The sequence below is a fragment of the Protopterus annectens genome, chromosome 4.part0 (assembly GCF_019279795.1).
Source record: "Protopterus annectens isolate FY-2018-M chromosome 4.part0, PAN1.0, whole genome shotgun sequence".
Classification (NCBI taxonomy): Eukaryota; Metazoa; Chordata; order Ceratodontiformes; family Protopteridae; genus Protopterus; species Protopterus annectens.
Window position 1 is genome coordinate 5424756 of NC_056733.1, and position 16037 is coordinate 5440792.

Sequence of the window (16037 nt, forward strand, 5' to 3'; positions counted from 1 at the left end):
AAAGCTATGGAAAGGATCATCATGGACCTCATAAATTAAGAAATTGGGGACCTACAGACACTGGATCCTACCCAGTTCGGCTTTAAGGGCAGATCCTGCCTCTTAAACCTGGTCGATTTCTTTGAAACAGTCACCAAGGCCATTGACGAGGGGAAGATGGTCCACACAGCCTACCTGGACCTCGCAAAAGCCTTTGATACAATACCCCACTCGGGCATTATAGATAAGCTCACCAGCTTAAATATAAACCCCTATGTCACTAGATGGGTTGCAAACTGGCTCAAGGACAGAACCCACATGGTTAGAATTGCTGGAGCCATGTCAGACTCCAAACCAATTACAAGTGGCGTCCCACAAGGCTCAGTCCTGGGACCTCTCTTGTTCGGTATATATTTCTTGGAGGTACAGGCCAACACGGAAGGACTGTGGCTGACCAAGTTCGCAGATGACTGCAAACTGGGCGCCATAATCGACTCTCCAGCCGACACAAGCATCCTCCAAAAGGGCCTCATAGAAACAGACAACTGGTGCCAGAGCCATGGCCTCAAGCTAAACGCCAAAAAGTGTATAGTCATCCCCTTTTGGCAAAAACAAAGTGCCCCCAAATTACCACATAGGTGGTAATCCATTAAGTACGGAATAAGTAATTAGGGACCTGGGGACCCCAGTTGATAGCATTCTCTCATTTGACAACCACGTGGCCAAAGTGGTTAGAAAAACATTTTATATAGCCCACCTAATCATGAAGGGATTCACATCTAGATCAGGGGAGGTTACTCATCCTTCATCAGGCCCATAATTGAGTACAGTGCCCCTTTTGGGATGTACCTTACCAGACACCTGCAGCAACTGGAAAGACCCCAAAAGTACCTCACCAAGAGGATCAAAGGGCTCAGACAGATGCCATATGCTGCCCGGTTAAAGAAACTCCAGCTCTACTCAGTGGCATACCACCTGCTCAGAGGCGATCTGTGCCTGATGTATAAAGCCATGCCCAACCAGGAATTAATGGACATGATGCACCTCAGGAAATCCAAATCACATCGAGCTACGTGCTCGAGAGACTTGAATCTCAGCACTGAAATAGGACATGCTGGAGGGACAGATTCATAACCCAGAGGCTCCCTTCACTCTGGAATAAAATCCCAGTCCTGGTTAGGCAGAGTCCCTCAATGACTCTCTTCAAGAGGAATCTTGAGTGGATGGGAGATCGTAGGTTTACCCCGGGTATCACTTCTGTGTCACTGTTGGACAGAGGCACAGTATATTAATCTCGAAAAAGGGCATAGCAAAATTAATTTAAAATGGGTGGCGAAAGCCAAACACACTCTGGCTAGGCTTACAAATGCTCTAGGGCAGATAGCCTAGTATGAACCTATATATGTAGTAGAAACTCAAAATATACAGAGATCCCAAAGAAGAAGTGAGAGGAACAGAAGAACTAGGTTAGGTAGGAGTGGGGCAAGACCAAGATTTAACCAGGTTGTCTTTGAGAGTTTTTTTTTTTTGAAGCTATAAGTGTTAGTGATTGTTCTTAAGCAAAGGGGAAGTTTATTCCAAGCATTAGCGACTGAATAGTTGTAAAGAAGTTTACCTATGTTTTTATTAGGCTTGTGAATTTCTACGAGGTGTTGATTGTTGCTGCGGACAGTACGTTTTGGGGTGTAGGGAGAGATGAGGGTAGAAAGGGCAGGACAGAGGAAAGGTTCATTTAGGATAGAGTGAGTGAGGTGGAGCTGAGGAAGAAGTAGTTGTTGCTGGAATTCAGGCCACTGCAGGTTTCTTAAAGCTAAACCAGTGGTGGGTGCGGGAGGGAAGATTGGCAACAAATCTAGCAATTTTGTTATAAGTGGATTCAAGTTTAGCTGACAGATTGGATTGTATGTTAGTGAGTATAGGTGCAGCATAATATACGGTGGGCAATAGAAATGCCTGGGCTAGAGAATGCTTAGTGACATTAGTGAGGTATTTTTTGTGCTTATACAACATCCCTAATTTTTGGTGGGTCTTTTTGATAGCCTGTTATATGTGGATATCAAATTTTAGTTAGTAATCAATTGTAACTCTAAGCAGTTTTGTATGAGGTTCGACTGAGGTAATTGTGCTATTAAGGGATGTAACAGTGAAGGTGTTTTTGTGTTGCTGTAGAGATTTTGGGAGAAAGAGAAGTTTGATTTTCTTAGGGATGAGTAGGAGATGATTACTGGTTAGCCATTTTTCTACAGAGAGGAGTGATTCTTGGGTAAGGAGGTGGGAGAGACTGTCAGAGCATGATATAATTGTGCAGTCACCAGCGCACTGCATTAATGAGGAGTGAGAGCAGGATGTGTACAGGTTATTAGTAAGATTTTAAAAAGCAGAGTTCCAAGAATGGAACCCTGAGGAACCCTTGTTTGAACAGGAAGGAAGAGGGAGGAGGCAGAGAGCCATCTGACAGACTGGAATCTGTTAGAAAGGTACCTGGAGAACCACTGAATTGTAGAGTAGGAGAGGTTAAGGCTAGAAAGCTTAGACAGAAGCAATTTATGGGAAAACAGTGTCAAAGGCTTTACACAGGTCAAGAAAAAGACAGGAGACTAGTTTATTGTCACGAGATTTTGCAACGGTCTGTATGAAAGAAATGAGTGCAGTAGATTATCTGTGATGGGGTGAAAGCCATGTTGGGTAGGGGTTAAGAGGTTTTCCTATAAGAGATTATTAACGAGCTGCTTGTGAATGCATTTTTCTAGTATTTTTGATAGGGGATAGTATTGCAATAGGTCTGCAGTTAGAGAGATCGGTAGAATTACCAACTTTGTGAAGGGGTATAACACAAATTTTTTTCCGGACTCTGGGAACTGAGTGTTCTTGGAGGGATCTACTGACTAATATAGAGACAGGATGTGCAATAGCTTTAGCAGCAAGTTTGAGAAACAGTGGAGGTAAGTTGTCAGCGGAAGGGAGCATGGTTTAAGTTTGTTGAGAAATGATCTAATGTATGCTGTAGGGGAGGGGTTAAGACAGAAGGGGGTAGTAGGGTAGAAGGAATAGGATCAGCAGTCAGGAGGGTAGTATTGTCTATTTTAGTCAAGTTTTTAATAGAGTCAATGAAGAAGGAATTTAGAAAGGTGGCTGTATCCAAGTCAGAAGTATTGGGATGGGAGATAGGAGTAGAATGGTTACCAGGATGTAGGAGGTTGTTGATATTATACGAAAATTGTCTGGGGTTTGGAGTGAGGGTTGCTTAGTGGTGTTTGATAGATTTTTTTTTTTTATCAAGGTCGACTTGCTTCTTGGCAAGATTCCTGAGTTCCCTATAAGTTTGGAGATGAGAATATGGTTTTTTCCTGTTTTTCCAGGCATTGTCTCTCTTGAGCATAAGTTTATGAGTGGCTTAATTTAGCCAAGGTGCACAGTTGGATTTAACTCTGATTTTTCTGGTGGGGGCCAGGGAGTTTAGGGTTGTGAGGAAAATGTTATTAAATTTGTTGAAGGCTTCATCAAGTGGTAGGGCATGGAGGAAAGACCAGTTACTTGCGGAGAGTAGATTGTTGAAAGTATCTGAGTTAAAGTTAGTGAGTTTGCAACAGTCCTTATAAAGGTGAGGTTTGTACAACTGGGGGGGTGTTTTAGGACAAGGGTGGGAAGATGGTCATTTAGGGAATCAGGCAGAGTAGTGGCATTGTGTTATAGGTTTGGGTTAGAGGTAAGGATCTTATCAAGTGTGTTGCCGACATTGGTGTGTTTATTAAGACGTGTGGGGCATGAGATTAGCTGAGAGAAGCCATAGAGGTTAATGCTACTGTTAGGAAAGTAGGCATTTAGGGCATTCCAGTCTTGGTTAATGTCACGCAGTGATTATTTCTGAAATCCAGGACAGAAAGTGTTCCAAGACTGGGGATAGTATTACTGGGTGGAATGTAGATGGTTGTGTTGACAAGATTTTTGTGCTTATTTAGTTTACAGTTAACAATTAGGATTTCTGCTGGGTGAATGTTAGGTGGAGTAGTAGGTAAAGGGTGGAGGGATAGTTGTTCTGAGTATAAAATAGCAACACCTACCCGTTTTTTCTGGAGTGAGCCCAAGTGAAGCAAGGACAAACGGAGTGGGCCAAACCATAAGGAGACCAAGTAGCAGAAAAAAAAACTATCAGTCCGAATGAAATGCCACAGGTTAGTGCCAGTGCAAGCAGGTAGTTTCCCTGTTCAGTCTCAAATTAAGTACAGTTCTCTAACCTCGACTTATCTTTCAATTCTTGTTTATTAAGCGGGAAAAGAACTAGCATTTAACAATACTAAGTTATGCTATGGTGAGGAATAGCTACAGCTTCCCAGTTAGTGTGCACACTACTACACTATATTTCAGATGCAAGAAGTAAAGATAAATAACAAATGCTTACGAAGGGACGTAATGTACACCGCAGTAAATTGTTGGGTGTCCAGTTAAGTTGCGATCTTGAAGTAAGGCAGTGGAAGCTTCAGGGTGTCCATACCAGTAGGGGGGGGGCACTCGCACTCTAGAAATAGTGAGTAGGACTGTAAAAAGAAAAGACTCAAGAGAAGAGATGTTAGACAGTTAAAATAGAAAACATTACGATATTGTAGGCTAACTTGTACTACTAGTAAACCAATGTAAAGGAGAGAGAGATGGGGGACTGATAAATCAATTAGGTGTCAGCAGTTTACAGTAATAGGGTAAAGCAAATGGCAGTAGAATTCAGCAGCCAACAGTAGTTCAGAAAAACTGTTAGACACAGTGTTAGGATAAGGTTAGAAAATGACGGTAACATTCGTCAAGCAACGGTAATTCAGAAGAATTGGCACAGTGTAAAACTAAACAGTGAATCAGCCTCTACCAAACAAAAACAAAAAATAAAACTCAGGATAGCATAAAGAAATAAAAACAGTAGACTAGCAAATAACAGAATACGCTATGCAATTAACAGGGTACTGTAGGTAAGTAAACAATAAAAACATAAATATAACCGTGATTACATGTTAGAATGTGCTGGTATGTAGATTCACTACCCTCCCCCAAATCTAGCTGAGGTTAGTAGTGTCCAGCAGTCAGCTCAGTACAGTTTATGAGAACAGAACTAATAACTATTTCAGTGACTGTACAGTTACTGCATTTTCAACCAGTTCTCAACTCATTCTGTGCTCAACTCGTGGATGTGGACTCACCGACCTATTGTTTGCTGAGCTGCCATGTGGTTCCACCCTCGAATCCAAAATGATAGTGAGTATAGTGGTAAGAACAATATTACTGCATCCTCCAAATGAGAGCACAGTAACATAAAAGCCATTTATATAATAAAAAAATATGACTGCATGGCAGTCACAGACAGTACAAATATACTAGTCCTCAACCATATTTAAGTTCAGGGCAAGCTTCTGTGGATTTTCATTTTTTGCAGAACTCCCAAAGATGTCAACAGCAGTTTGGCAAGCATTTTCTTAGCAGTCCACTGAATGACCTACCCTTGACACTGAAGCATGATGCAAGTACTTTCATCAGTTGTTCCCATGAGTTGGTTTCCAGTCTGTCTCTACTTCTTTCGAGTCATGGGTGAATCTCAGGAGGTCAGAGCAGCCTAGATATGAATTATTCCAGTCATGAAGGGCAGAAGGTAAAAAAAGAAAAACAAACAAAAAAACAAGTTACAAAGGGCAACCAGATGAGAAGTGAATTTTCTCCTGGACAGCATTTAAAACCCTACATATCTCTATCATGTAGGACTAAAAGGCACAGGAAGCAGTGAGAAAGGGTGGGGGTGGGGGTGGAGATGTATCGAGAAATGAGCTTCTGCAGAGCTGCATTACCATGTCTGCTGAACATATAGACTGAAATTCAATTAGAAAGAAGCAACACAGATGGCATCAGCCAGGGCAATCGAGAAAAAGACAGCAGAGCCAGACACATGCATCTAAAGGACTGATGTTTAAGTACTGCAGAAAGGTATGTATTCCCACTGTTGACTTAATCTGGAGTTGTGGACTAGCTACTTCAGAGTCTGAATGGAGAAAGGCCCCTTACTGTCTACCAGTAAAAAAATAATTGAATAGTTGGCCCAATTCTTGACAGTTTTAGTGGAGATGAATTTTTTGGAGGAGGGCTAAGATGTGCAGCCCCCCCACCACCACCACACACACACACACACACACACACACACACACACACACACACACACACACACACTCAGACACTAGTTAAACAGCCTGTGCTACACTAATTACACTAATGGTACACATTTTCAGCCTACACAAGAGGCTAAAATATGGACTGTGATTAAAAAAAAGTCAGCCAATCTGGTGGGATATAAGCAGCTAAAGTACTCAAAGACAGTAGTAATAATGAAGTCCCAAGGTCAGAGACCCCAAAACACAGTCTAGATAAAAAAAAATCAACTTAACCATGAAAGCAGATCCTGCAGATAACTTTTTGGCTGTTACACAATGCTCTAAAAGAGAATGTACCAAGACCCAAATGTTTTAGAAAGCAAGTATCACACTGAATCAAGGCTCAACTACTACTTATTTGTCTCCTAAGGTGTGTTCCTGCTGAAGTTGATGTGAAAATCCTTTCAACAAGAAGGTGAGTCTACTTTGTCAGACTTAGTATTTATTACTGGGTAATAAAAATGTATCTGCCAACAGGGAAACAATAGGCTCACTAAAGTTTACTCCATGTAAATTATTACTAGGATCCTCTGAATATAGGAAAGAAAAAAAGTCAAAGAAAGTTATTCCACAAAGTATGGAAATTTGTCCGTTTCTAAACAAGGGATCTAGCAGGATGGACCATGGCACACAAGGTCCACTGACGTCCTCCTCAGTGAGTAAATACCATGAAACCCACAGCTCTTAAAGACTAGGGTAGGGTCCAGTTGAAAGTGTCTGCTCAACTGCTTGTTACTGCTAGGGATCTGTACCATCTCTAACAGAACAGAATCTAATGCCATACTTTCACTGCTTCTCTGCAGAGCAGGTAAGATCTCATACCCCCATTTTTTCAGGTAGCATACTACATCCATTCTGTCTGATTAGAATTAAGATAAGGCCAGGGGCAAGAAAGTGTCTCCCCAAACACCGTAAGTCATTAAGGACCCCCAGAGCCCTAGGATATGAACAGAGAAAAAAGTCCAGCAGTCACTCAAAAACTCTGACTGCACTATGCAAGCATATGTGGTAAGAGAATAAATCAATGAATGTAGGAAGAAAAGGACTTCCAGATTTTTTAAGTCTAGCTATCACAGGAGTAAGGACTTGCATGAATAGCCACGCAAGTGAGTTGTTTTATATCCTACAGCTGTTGGGAGCAATAAATAACTGCAAGCCATTATGTAGCCTTGCCATACAGACAATCACTACATAGACAGACATAAGGCATACAAGATTAAAAAAAAATTTTCACTGGGGATTTCTCCATCGGAAAAGGAACTGGATAGTCAGGGTCTGGCTCAGTGATAAGAATGCAATTTACCAAGACAGTTTTGATAAAAATAATTCTCCCGAGTAAGAAAATGAGGGTTGAATTTTAGTAATCTGAAATTAGCACCTAAAGACTCCATAAACAAGAGACGAGTCTAATGAAGCTTCAAAATTAGCTCTTGTTAGAAGCTGGCCAACCAAGTAAGGTACAACTAAGGGTACCTTTTATGCACATAACAGTGTTATTTCCTCAAAACACTTGATAAAATATTGGATCGGGTGGACAAACTGAAGATTTTTGATATTTAATTTTCGACACACAGAGAGCTGAAGAAGAGATTGTAAACCATGGTTAATTTCATTGCACTGGTAACATCTGCAAGAGAACAAGCAGAGCACTGCTTTGAGAAGCGGACTTGCCAGACGTGATAGCACACAGGCACCTCTTGGAAGAAGCCACTGTGTAGCATGCAAGCTGCTCTTGGAGGAGTTACCACAGTCCCGAGGATCTGGAAGCTGGCCTGCTCCTTAGTACTTCACTCTTGTTTCCTTGGGGAGTCAAATGGACTGATAAGATTCACCAGTCAGAGAACAAATGGGTTGGAGGGGGCTCCCTTGGACTATTGAAGCCTGGCTCTTGCTTTCCTTCAGGAAAGAATGGGCCAACTGTGTGGATGAAGGGAAAGTCATTGGTCTGATCCTGCAGATCCAAAATTTTTCAATTAAAGGAATAAAAAAAGAGGACCTACTTCCTACCACCTAACACGCCTGGCACAAGAAGCTCTTGATGGCATCAGCTCTGTGGCCAATCCTGAAAGAGACCATCCCCTGCCAACACTAAACCCTCAAAAGAGAATCTAGAAAGTGAGAGATGGGTCGCCCTCCATTTTGTAAGGATTCTCCTATGAAGAGCTGGATATCTTCCTTTGCAGACTTAGTCATAGTAAGTTTACAGAAGTGAGTAAAGTTCCTTCACTGAGGTAAGTTACTTTTCCTTCTTCTGGTGATATGAAAAGGTATCAGACCCAAAAGAACATCACCATGGGAATTAGCATCCACAATATTGCTTCTTAACTTCTCTAGGAAATTAATAAGATGATAGGAGGAGCAATAGCAGGTGCATCTAGTTGGTATCCAGCATGTAATTTCATGTGCACTGTAGACTCCTCAGACAACACAAAAAATCCACTCTAGAGGTCAAAGCTAGAAGCTTATAAACTAAATCTTTCATATAAATTCAGGAAGCTCTTCACATGGTTTTCTGCCGCCTATATAAGAAGGGCATATAAGAAAGACATTCATTTAACAAGGTGAATCTTTGAATGCAGAAGCAAAAAATAATAATTTTCCAACACATAACTTTGTATTTGTTGTCTGAAGGATGGGAATCTGAAGTCCACGAGAATGGTGATGGGTGACTACTGTTGGACAAACTGAAGACAGAACCAGAAGAGAAAATCGGGGAGTTTCCAAAGAGTCCTACTGCCTTTTCACAAGAACGTCCTTCCATCTCCAGGAGCTTGACTTGCCTCCATTAATTGAGTCCTTATTCATTAGCAGGCCAACCTAGGTTTGTCTGTCTGTTTTTTTTTTTTTTCTTTTCTTCTTCACGTTTACATGATGCTAAGAAATTCCTCGAATGGCACATTTATAGGCTGGAAGCTGCATAGGACATTTTATCTACCTTTCTTATACGAAAAGGAAGAAGCTGGACTGCCATTTGACTTATGGGAAGGAGACCAAAATGAGGATCATGCCAGAAGAGAAAAAGGTCTCCAAGTGAAAGAGATCACATCCTAGAAAACTTCAGCTATGGGCTGTTATGGAGATGTATTTATATATCCAGTCCTGTTATCAAAAACAAAGCAAGTTAAGGTTCCCAAAGAGATTCAGTCATATGTCACCACTCTACATTAACTTAACCTCAGAGTCGATAGGCCATAAACTGTAACAGAACTTTGGTATACCAAACACAGCTGTAGTGGACAGAAACTGGAACAAATGAGTGGCTTTAGTCATTAAGGATTTGGCCTCATGGCTACAGAACTGGGGTTCAGTCGAGAAAGGTCACCTAGATTTCTGGATACTGTTAGTACAAGATTCACATCTTATTCTTTTATCTGTGTGGAGTTTTTACCTACACTCCAGTTTCCTCCCAACTCCTAAAAACATGCTAGTTAAATACTACTTTAAACTGCCCATATGGCCCAGGTCATGGCTGAAAGGGTCTATAAAAGAGAAGTTCACTAAACTGGTTAACAAATTAAACTGCCACTGTGCTCAATGCAACAAGGTCAACCATTAACAGAGAGGTTTAGAGATAAGGTGGGAACTACATAGGCAAAGATCTGATCCAAGGGTGTCTGGATACGAGCACTCAACCTACTGTCAGACCTAGACTGACATGGGGTTGGTGGTTTTACAAAGGATCCATAATACCCTATGGCAGAACTATCAATGAATTTATGGCTGCAGATCTCACCAGAAAAAAAAAAACTACCAGTTCAGGGAACGTGTCAATTACACTGTCACCTGTGAGGTAACTGGAGAATTCCTGACTGCAGAGAGAAGCACAAAAAAATCATAAGCTTTGCCTACACTGGGAGCATACGTGATACAGGATGGAAGTTGTTTCCATAAAAATATATTACTATCTCTCTCTTTACATATATATATATATATATATATATATATATATATATATATATATATATATATATATATATATTTTGCATGTGCCTGTCAGAAGTAGAAGCTGTCTCACTTTTGTACTTTAGTGTGGATGACCAGAAGATTTCTCCACCTGGGAAAGTTTTTTTTTTTAATGATCAGATGAACCTCCATGGTTTTCAGGCATCAGCATCTATTTGAAAATGGACAGGGCTGGTACCTGGGTCGTGATGCCAGAAGAAGTGAGAAACATCAAGTATGACGTTCTTACCCTGCAAGTGCCCCATAAAATTGCATTTTTGTGTCTATTTCTTTCTGTCAAATTAACAAACTAAACGTTCAGCAATGAGCTAAGTTGAGATGACTTAGAGTGTAACCCTAATGGAAAAGGACTGATGAGTGGGTAGATTCTACCTCTTTGTGAGGCCATCTGACAAAGAAACCTGTCAGTGACAGATGGCAGGTCACTAAAAGATTGCCTATAAAAAAACCTTCCTGAGCTAGGACAACACCATCAGAAGTTTCAGAACACCTACTGCAGAAATATCTCTTGAAGTAAAAGCACAGTACTATCAAACTTCCTCAGCTGGCTTTTAACTAGAAACAGGTCTGAAAGAAAATTATGTGTTGATTTCAAAGTACAAAATACAAAATAAAATTGAAATAACTAACATAGTTATTATACATTTTAGCTGTCAAGTGACTTTTTTCTTATTTTTTTTAAAATGCACTGCTGGTTTAAATTTTAGGATTCCCTGAGCAGCTGTTGAGTTCATAGGTATAGGAAAATAAATGTACCTTTGAAACATTAATTATATGTTTTATGTTTTAAAAAGAATCTGCAGCAACTCCCAAGGCTGTAAAATAAAATGGAGTACTCAGTGTACATTGTGTAAACCACTGAACAATGCTTAATAATAATTAAATTTTACTTCATAAACTTGATTTTGCTGTAGATTTTAAACATATAATGTAACCCTGGCATTCTTCAACCAAAATTGCTACATATGCATTTTGAGTGGTTTATTTTATCTGATGTTTCTAAAAGTTACTGTTCTGGAAAACAATTATGTCTTCTGTAACAACATTTCCTTAACTTAGTAAGATGTGTTATTCTAAGGACTTGCTTTCAGCGCTACCTCACTGTAATGCAATCATTGCATCTTACAAAAAGGAAAATGCAACATTTAAAAACAGCTCCAAAAGATTTTCACTTTAATGTGACCTCTAAGGAAATTCAAAATTAACTGTTTCATTACAATTTTGTCAATTCTTTGCCCACCCTCACACCACCCGAATCCCAAAATAATACTTGTGTTGCTAAAATTTAAATGGCATTATTTCACAGGAAAATGAAAAAGTTCTATAATATCCACCAAAAGGATTAAAATACTAGCACTTTCCATCCAGGATATGTAAATGAACATCCAAAATAAAGTGAGTCACATGGCTGGTCATGTAACCAATCAAACACAACTTCTCTGTTCCCAGAACTGATAGTTACTCGAAGCTTTAAGCTTTCACCTTCTGTTCCATTGGATAAACATATATTGACAATTTCCAAGTCGAAAGTGATTGTTGATCCAGCAGAAATCATAGGAAGTTGGTTAGTCATCTCTTTCCCATTAACAAAAACCGTACCTAAAATCAAACCAAAAATCTTTCATTAATTTTAACTGTACTTATGCAGTAATAAGCTTTTCAAAAGTTATATCTGTCCAAGGCAGTGTAGAAACTTGACAGCATGTTTAACAGATTATATAGTTTTGTAACGGTTTTAATTACCTAACCCCAGATACCTAAAAAAAGGCAGATCCTGGAATTACTGTTCAATCTAGGGTATTCTGCTCAAGGAATAACATTAAGTAAGCTGTTAAAAAAAAAAGTAAGCTGTAGTACTTGAATCAACAATCAGTGTTCTGTGACAAATGCATCTGGCATAAAGAGAAGCTGGTTCCTGCAGCTAAGCAAATATGAAATCACAAAACAGGAAGGTCTGGCTTAGGTGTTGTTGATTACAGCACAACTCTCCTTGCTTACCTTACATTTTTTTTTTACCACCCTGTCATCAGTTCTATCATTCCCAGTGACAGTACAGAACAGAAGAAAACATCAAGCCTTTTTAAACTGCAATATTTTCTTTTTTTTTCCTTTTTGCAACAAAACACCATTACAGCCACCCCCCCTTCTTAACGCAGGTGGGTACATACCATTAAAGATGTTGCAACAAACTATGTTAGTACAGAAACAGCCATCAAGCATTAGGGATTCATATTACAATATTCCTAAAACATACCTACCTTATTTACTTTTATTACTGTACCACCTACTAAGTCACTGTCTGTAAAACAAAGGCAACATGCAGCGTATCTCACTACAAAAAATGGATCTGTAGCAACAACAAAACATGTAGTCATCCCATTGCGCAAACTACCATTCTATAACAGAGTTCTAACACTATAACAGCAAATTAAATTACAATTTGTTAATCTAAAATATACACAACAAGATCTAAGTCCACTTTCAACTTCTGAGATTCCTCAAAAAACAGAAAAAAATGATGGTTAAGCCTTCATGAAGCTCCACCCCTTTGAGATGAAGTGATTGCCAAATATTCTCCCTTAGTTCCACAGCTTGCAAATGTCCTCGGTAAGAGACCATTACTGCACAATAGAGCTAACATCCACTTCCCCTTACCTGCTCACTCTTAACATTTAATACATTCTTGCCATACTGGGTCATTGTAACCAGTACGGAGTTATGTTTAGCAGGCATATTATTGTGGCTACCAGTAATGCTACCCACACCAGCTAGTCATGTTTCTCCTCCCTCACTGGGTCAAGATCAACCACTAGCCTCAGTGCATTTCGGAAGATGTGACCATACTTCCCTTTCTTGTGGGACACTTCTGGCACATCCAATTTACATATAAATACTTAAAAATATTTGCTGAGCTCTTACCAAAATAAAGATCACAAAACTTTAAATTCAAGGCCATATTCTACAGTAAACACAGAGCTTCTCAAATAAACAGCCCGGCCTGGGAGACAGCTTAACAGTCTCTGTCTTTATAGCACCTTCACCTTGTTTAATTGATATGTGCAATGAAATCCTTTAGATCCAAGATTTACTAAAAGTGCACTCATCTCTGCTACCAAGAAAAGACTGGAAAAGAAGTTTCCACTTGCCATTCTAGGAACCCTTGGATTCCCATTTTGTGAAAATGATTCTGCTTAGTTTTAGGGTAAGGAGAAGTAATCCACAGTGAGAAAAATATATATATATTTTTTTTGGGGGGGGTACAATTCCTGTGTGCATCTGGGGACAGATAGCTGCAAAATTCATGCATCTGGAGAGCCGCAGCCATTTCTTCTTTTGTTTTGGGGGGGGGGGTCATTATTTGCTTGTCAGTCCTGCCATTAGCATTGAGTTTACTACCTGACCTGACTGTTACCTGAATCTATCAAAGTTAACGCTAAAATTGAAGAAGTGGTTCAGTGATAGTACTCAAAATACTGCCCTCAACCAAGAAGAAAGTTTAGGAACCTTCTGTGCAGCATGTAAATGCTGATGTATTACATGGAATCCATTGTCTCTCTCTCTCTGCCAGCTGAAAGCCCTCAGAGTGCTTAGAAGGTGACCATCCAAAACTTCACATAACTGATAAAAAAGCAGAAATCATGACCAGAAAGCGCTAAAGCTTTTGGTACCCAAACTGCATTCTGTGGCTCTAAATGAGCCCCTGGCAGTTAAGGTAAACAAAAAGTGTCTGGACCTTTGAAAGATGGCCAGTGGTCATATCCTAAGCAGGATCTGACCCAAACAGCTTAGATTACTAAAACAGTGATGTAATATTGAATGTCTTATCCCTCATCCTGAGATCTTCAATGAATTCCTGGGTGGGCTCAAGAAAAACTACCTCACATCAAAAACTGGTGTCTAGAGAGAACAGTTCCTCTGAGAGGAGGTAAATCATACGCTACAGAGACAGACACTGATAATCAAAACCAGGCTATATCACCTGGTCTGGTGAGAGTACTATACTCTACATGGCATTCCTCCTTAGATGCAGTATTATATGTTTCATCTACAATTTCTTTCTCATCCAAGAAATGCAGACAGTTTTCCATGCTTTAGAAACATAAGACTGGAATGAGATCTACAGTGCAAACTGTTAATGGCCCACCCACCCTCCCTAGGTATTACACACACACACACACACACACACACACACACACACACACACACACACACACACACACACACACACACACACACACACACAAAGAATGTGAAAACAGAATCAAAACCAAGACAGATAAAATAAACCACTAACACTGTCGACACATAGCCAGAAGAAAAATCTCTATTGCAATAAAGTAGGTTGAGCGCTTTCGTCTTGTTTATCATAAGACTTCACCAAAAACTACCACAATTGTTGCATAAACAATTTAAATATAATGCTTGTATCAAGTGTTTAGATTACTTACAGCAGTATCCACACAATCATTAAAAAAGACACAATTTTAACATGATTATTCAATTAAATAAATATCAAAACACACTTAAAATAGTTCCATTGTAAATATGTAATTTATTAAAAAATATATGAGAGAACAAATATAGATAATGTCAATTTTTCTGGGGTGGACCACGAAATGTAATGTGTTCACAATGTCAGTATATTAATATGAAGAAAATCTTAACAATAAACAAATCGAAAGTGCTCAACCTACTCTATTGCAGTAGAGATTTTTTTCTTGCTCTAAGTGACAACAGTGGTTTTATATATACATATATGTATATATATATGTATATATATATATATATATATATATATATATATATGTATATGTATATATATATATATATATATATGTATATATATATATATATATATATATATATATATATATATATATATATATATATATATATATATATATATATATATATATATATATATATGTATATATATATGTATATATATATATATATAAATATATATATATATATATATACATATATATATATATATATATATATATATATATATATATATATATATATATATATATATATATATATATATATATATATATATATATATATATATATATATATATATATATATATATATATATATATATATATATATATATATATATATATATATATATATATATATATATATATATATATATATATATATACATATATACATATATATATATATATATATATATATATATATATATATATATATATATATAAAGTATCACCACTTTAAGTAATATTTTAACATTAGGTTTAGCCATGTGTATATAGTGGTGGGGGAAAGCATTTTTGATTGTTTTTTGCTAACATGATTTTTTCAAGAGGGTTATTTAAACTAAATGTGATTTACAGTTGCTTAGATTCTGCTAAAGTCTGTTTATTATACACCAGACAAACGTGCTAAATCTTTCGTGGGAGTACTAAAGATTTCAGCTTTCCTTCATCTGGCTGGCTGCATCTTCGTTTTCATCTGTTAGATGCAGAAGTCTGTTGGAACTATCATAACCCTCACTGACAAGTGGCAAAAAGAGGCAGAGGAAGGAAATTTCCTGACCTGAGTTCAGATCTAGAAATATGTCCCGGGGGGGTCTATATTATCTTATCGAAGAGGCATTACAGCGAAAATCGCTTGGTCATCAGCGTGAATTTGCCCCTTTCTCCAGTGTAGTGCAATCTCGGAGTTGGTATATTTAGATAGGGGGTGTGGGGGCAAAGTCCCCCACACTGGATGGTGTGGGGGCAAAGTCCCCCACTTTTATGTGTTTGTAGTGATGTTTAATTTCTGGCCAGATCAGTGATTTTTTTCCCTAGGAAAAAAAAAATCGCTGAATCGGCCATCCACGGAACTGGCGGTTTGTTCTTTAGGGGTCGATGAAGAGGCATTTGCTTCAATGCCTCTTC

General features: G+C 38.6%; 1 protein-coding gene across 1 annotated transcript in view; it reads right to left on the reverse strand.

Annotated features, from left to right (window-relative positions):
- Positions 1-10136: 10136 nt before the first annotated feature.
- Positions 10137-16037, reverse strand: part of CRLF3 (cytokine receptor like factor 3) — a 746924-nt gene continuing 741023 nt past the window's right edge. Inside the window, exon 9 of the mRNA XM_044068040.1 lies at positions 10137-11720. Within this exon, the coding sequence (XP_043923975.1) occupies positions 11464-11720 (257 nt within the window). The 3' untranslated portion in view covers positions 10137-11463. The remainder of the gene's footprint in view (positions 11721-16037) is intronic.